Source organism: Phaseolus vulgaris, chromosome 9 (assembly GCF_051622355.1).
Source record: "Phaseolus vulgaris cultivar YP4 chromosome 9, ASM5162235v1, whole genome shotgun sequence".
NCBI lineage: Eukaryota > Viridiplantae > Streptophyta > Magnoliopsida > Fabales > Fabaceae > Phaseolus > Phaseolus vulgaris.
Genome location: NC_143506.1, coordinates 33,572,745 through 33,576,967, shown reverse-complemented (window position 1 = coordinate 33,576,967; position 4,223 = coordinate 33,572,745). Strand labels below are relative to the sequence as shown.

Below are 4,223 nucleotides of genomic sequence, written 5' to 3'. Positions count from 1 at the left end.
AATGTTTAAAAAATAATGAAATGATTGAAATGTCTAAAATAAATATTTATATAAGGATAAAATTAATAAAGACAAAATAATAAAGAAGAGTTAAAGAGGAAAATATTTTTATATATAAGTATAGATATTGATTATTTAATATTATTTTTATTCAAATTATATATTTATATTAAAATATAAAAAATAGTAATATTTTTTTATCTAAATAATTACATAGTATTAAAATTAATATAAATATTAAATTTTAGTTTATTATAATTAAACAGAATACAAACCATAAATGTATTGTATATTAAGTTTTTAAATTATTAAATAATGTAATCTACTGTTTTAAAATATTTCAAAATTAGAAATCTAGACTATGAAGAAGATCATTCGATATTTTCTTTTAATCAAACAATTTTATTCCCGAAAAGTAATTTATTTATTTAAAATGATTATATATACTTATTGAAAAATATATATGAATTAAAAACTTAACTTATTCAGAATTTTTATTTTATTTCATTGATAGATTTATTGAAACTCTAATGAGGATTGTAAACCAACCCTAGTGATGTGATGAAATGGAAGATGAGAATCCCTCCCGCCCTTTATATTCCATTCCAAGCAAGCATCCGTGTCCATCAGACTCAGTTTTTGTTGAAGAAACAGTTTCATTTCTCTTCATTTTGCAAATATGGGAACCTCTCTTCTTCTTCGCTCCCACGATTGTCTTCAAGCCCGTGATGCTTTGCCCCTTACTTCATCTTCCATTAGATCACAAACAAACCCTAATCCCAACCCCAACCCTTGCCAGAATCGCCGCCGGAGGCTCTACGACGGAAATCGCTCCGGCATGGTGGTGAAGGCCCCCGTCGCAAACCTCGTAATGGGCCAAGTCAAGATCCTCAAGAGAGGCGAGAAGCTGAGCCCTGAAAACATCGGTTCCAGCGATGATGGTTTTGATCTGGCTTTGGGATCCACGAACCGGTTGGGTCCGGATCCGAGTTCTGTTCCGGTTCCGGGGTTCCTCTCTCTGAGGCGGTTATGATGATGAATTGGTTGATTGTATTGTTAGATTTCGGCGTCGATTGAGCGCACGTGAGACCTGACGTGAGAAGTGGTTGTTCGGAACTTTCTTGATCATTTGATCTGATTGCATGGTCTCGACGAGCGAATGATTTGATTAATTTTTTTTCGAGACTCATGGTCCTTGGGTGCAAGGCAATGAAGATAAAATCGAAGGCGAAAGGGGAAAACTTTTGGTCCCGCGAAGCTTTAGGTCACCGTTGAAGACAAGATAATAGGTTATCCTATTGTAAATTCCCATAGTGTTGTTATTTAAGTATACCACATTAATCTAGTAATATGTGTGTGTGGGTGTTGTGTTGTTCTGAAACTTAATAGAATAAACTTTCTGGTATTGGTGGCAGTGTATGACTGAGATAGATATCTCCTCATGACTTGAATTGAACCTGCAATGTTCTTTGGGGAGGAGCAATTGATTGGATACAATTGGTGATTTCTTTGGGAAGATTGTGAATTGCGAAATTGGTGCGTCTTATCAAACCTACCAATATTGTGATGCTTGTTTTGGTTGATTTGATGAACTAGTTCATACATGTTAAAGTGGCCAATTGTAAATTGATATTATTTCCAGTTGTTGAGGTGCAAGTGCTATTCGGGCTTGGGTCTGATCAAAACCCAGTTACATGTGAGAGAAAAAAATGTGGGTGTGCGTGTTACTCTTACCTTGTCTGGCTCTTTTAAACTAGCGAAGGATTATGTATTAAATTAGATTCCTAGCTAAAAAGCATATGCTTTTTCGTTGGTATTGCAGAATGACCACGAAATCCTTTTCTTGTGTTGCTTACATCATTGACACCGACTACACTAACACGATGACGGTAGTTTGTGGCCACTGGCCAGATGGGCCAATGTTGTTTGTGGCACAAGTCTTAGTGAATAATAGTATCTCTAATTTGATTGCACACTTTATTGACAAGGACCAGAAGCTTCTAAAGAAAACACTCCATTTTACTCTAATATTAGAACATGCGGGAGAAATCATTGCTAAAAGTATAGAGACTTGTTTAAATAATTGGGAATTGAAGGAGTTCTTAGTGTTATTGTAGATTAGATCAAAGGATATTATCATGGAATTACTTGTCTTGAAGGGAGAATAATTAAACATTTGAAGTCATCACTAACAAGGTTAACTAGGTTCAAGGCATGTGTGGAGCAAGAGAAATATTATTACAAAGGTCATCTCTGTCTTTGACGATGAAAATATGTGAAATTCAACTTATCTAATAGAGATGACCTTGAAATTTAAATCCGCCTTTGATTTGTTTTATATTTAAAGACAAGAAATTTGGTGTTGAATGTCCAAAAACAATGGTAGTGTGTCGTTAGAAGATTGAAACCATGTTAGGTTGGTTATACCATGCTAAGATTGAAATACAAAACACAAAAAAAAATATTTCTGAACTTAAAGATATGTTTACTCAATTCTTAAGACCCTAAACAAACCTTGGAATAAACATGGAGAAGGGTTTAATAATAGAAGATAACATTATAGAGAACCTTATTTTCAGAGTGAAGGGCCTTGAGTAGTCACCATAATGTGAACTACTACCAATAGCCCTTGGCCTAGATATAAAAGTTTTTTCCAAAGAACTTAAGGTAGACATTCCTTTCTTCTTGACTAGAGAAAATGTAAAAGAATATTTAGACTGAAAAATGAAGATATAACGAACATTTGAATGCCACTAAGTCAACCATGAGAGGAGAATGTCCATAGCAACATTGAGCTTTCAGGGATTAACCATGTACTGGTGAACAACCTTAATTAGAGACCTGCATAATAACCTCCAAATTCGCTACTGGAATGAACTTAGGGCAAACCTTGAGGAAGCGCCATGTACCTTCATACTATGATAGGGAGTTGATGTACCAACTCCGTAAACTCCAACATAATGATAGAACTATAGAGAAATATAGGCAACAAATGAAGTTACCATGAGGGCAAAAATAAGAGAAGAACCAAGAATAACCATGACGAGGTTCTAGAGTGACCTTAATCATGAAATCTAGGATAAGGTTGAACTTCTATCTTATAATGATGATCTAAATGATTTGGTTCAACTTTGTGGGAGGATAATGTTGAGGGGGATGTGATATGACACTTAAAGATTTTCACAAATATCAATTTATCTTTAAAAAACAATAATCTTAATTGATTGATTATAAAAAACCACATGTTAAAACTTTGATCAGGAAGTCAGTTAGAAATAGTTAGTTCACACTTTTTCAAGAGCTACATCCAATTACAACATCACACGAAATAGTTTTCACTAAAAACACAATATAGTACAAAGATCACACAAGAACACATATCTAGAAAGAACTCTACAAGATCAGTTGTACCTGTGTAACACCATGTTGCACTGTAATTGTACTGGACAGAGCGCTCAGGGCTCAGTGTTCGGTGGTTGGATCTCGATGCATGGCACAGACAGGTCAGCTCGGCTGTTGAGCCAGTATAGTGGACCACGTGATTGGGCCCAATTTGGTTGGTAAACCCATTATGGCGTAAGTTAACCTTTAATATGGTCACTGGTAAAAGGTATTTTTGGACCTAGGGGTACGCATAACACATATGGTGACTAGGTTAAGTAAATGTTTTCTTTAGCTTAAGTCCACATGTCCTAGGGCGCTTAGGGGCTAAGTTGCATGCTTGATAAAAGTTAATGTTGCACCATGAGCAGGTTGCCCACATAGATAATGTTGCGCCATGAGTAGGGTGCCCCGTAAGAAGAATATCCCCTCATGTTGGCGCATAAGTTGGTGCCCCGTTGACAGATGGTTGTTTTGTTATTATTTTATCACTCCTTAGAGATAAGATTCTTTTATGTTGTAGCACCTTGAGAGAAGGCGTCCATAAAAAGAATGTTCTCTTGTTGAATATGCTTTCAGTTGAGATTAGATTCTCGTGAGAGAAAGCTGTTACAAAAGATAAGCTATAAAAAGGACTTGAAACCCCATGTAAAGGTATGTTGTTTTTGAGACTGAAACTGAATACTTCTTTATATTTAATAAGCCATTTACTGACTTGATCGTCGGAGTGCAATCAACAAGTAGGACTCCCTCTGCTTCAACGAAGCCATGTTCCAGTGCAACCAAACGCAAAACATATTCTAGAAGAGGCAGATCGAGGCTAGAATTTGTTGTCAAGGTCA

General features: G+C 35.6%; 1 protein-coding gene across 1 annotated transcript; it reads left to right on the top strand.

The window, feature by feature from the left end:
* Positions 1 to 543: 543 nt before the first annotated feature.
* On the top strand, positions 544 to 1,855 carry LOC137820230 (uncharacterized). Its single transcript, XM_090295100.1, has 2 exons — positions 544 to 1,289; positions 1,416 to 1,855. The coding sequence occupies exon 1, from the start codon at positions 680 to 682 to the stop codon at positions 1,031 to 1,033; it is 354 nt and encodes a 117-aa protein (XP_090151226.1). The 5' UTR covers positions 544 to 679; the 3' UTR covers positions 1,034 to 1,289; positions 1,416 to 1,855.
* The last annotated feature ends 2,368 nt before the right edge of the window (positions 1,856 to 4,223 follow it).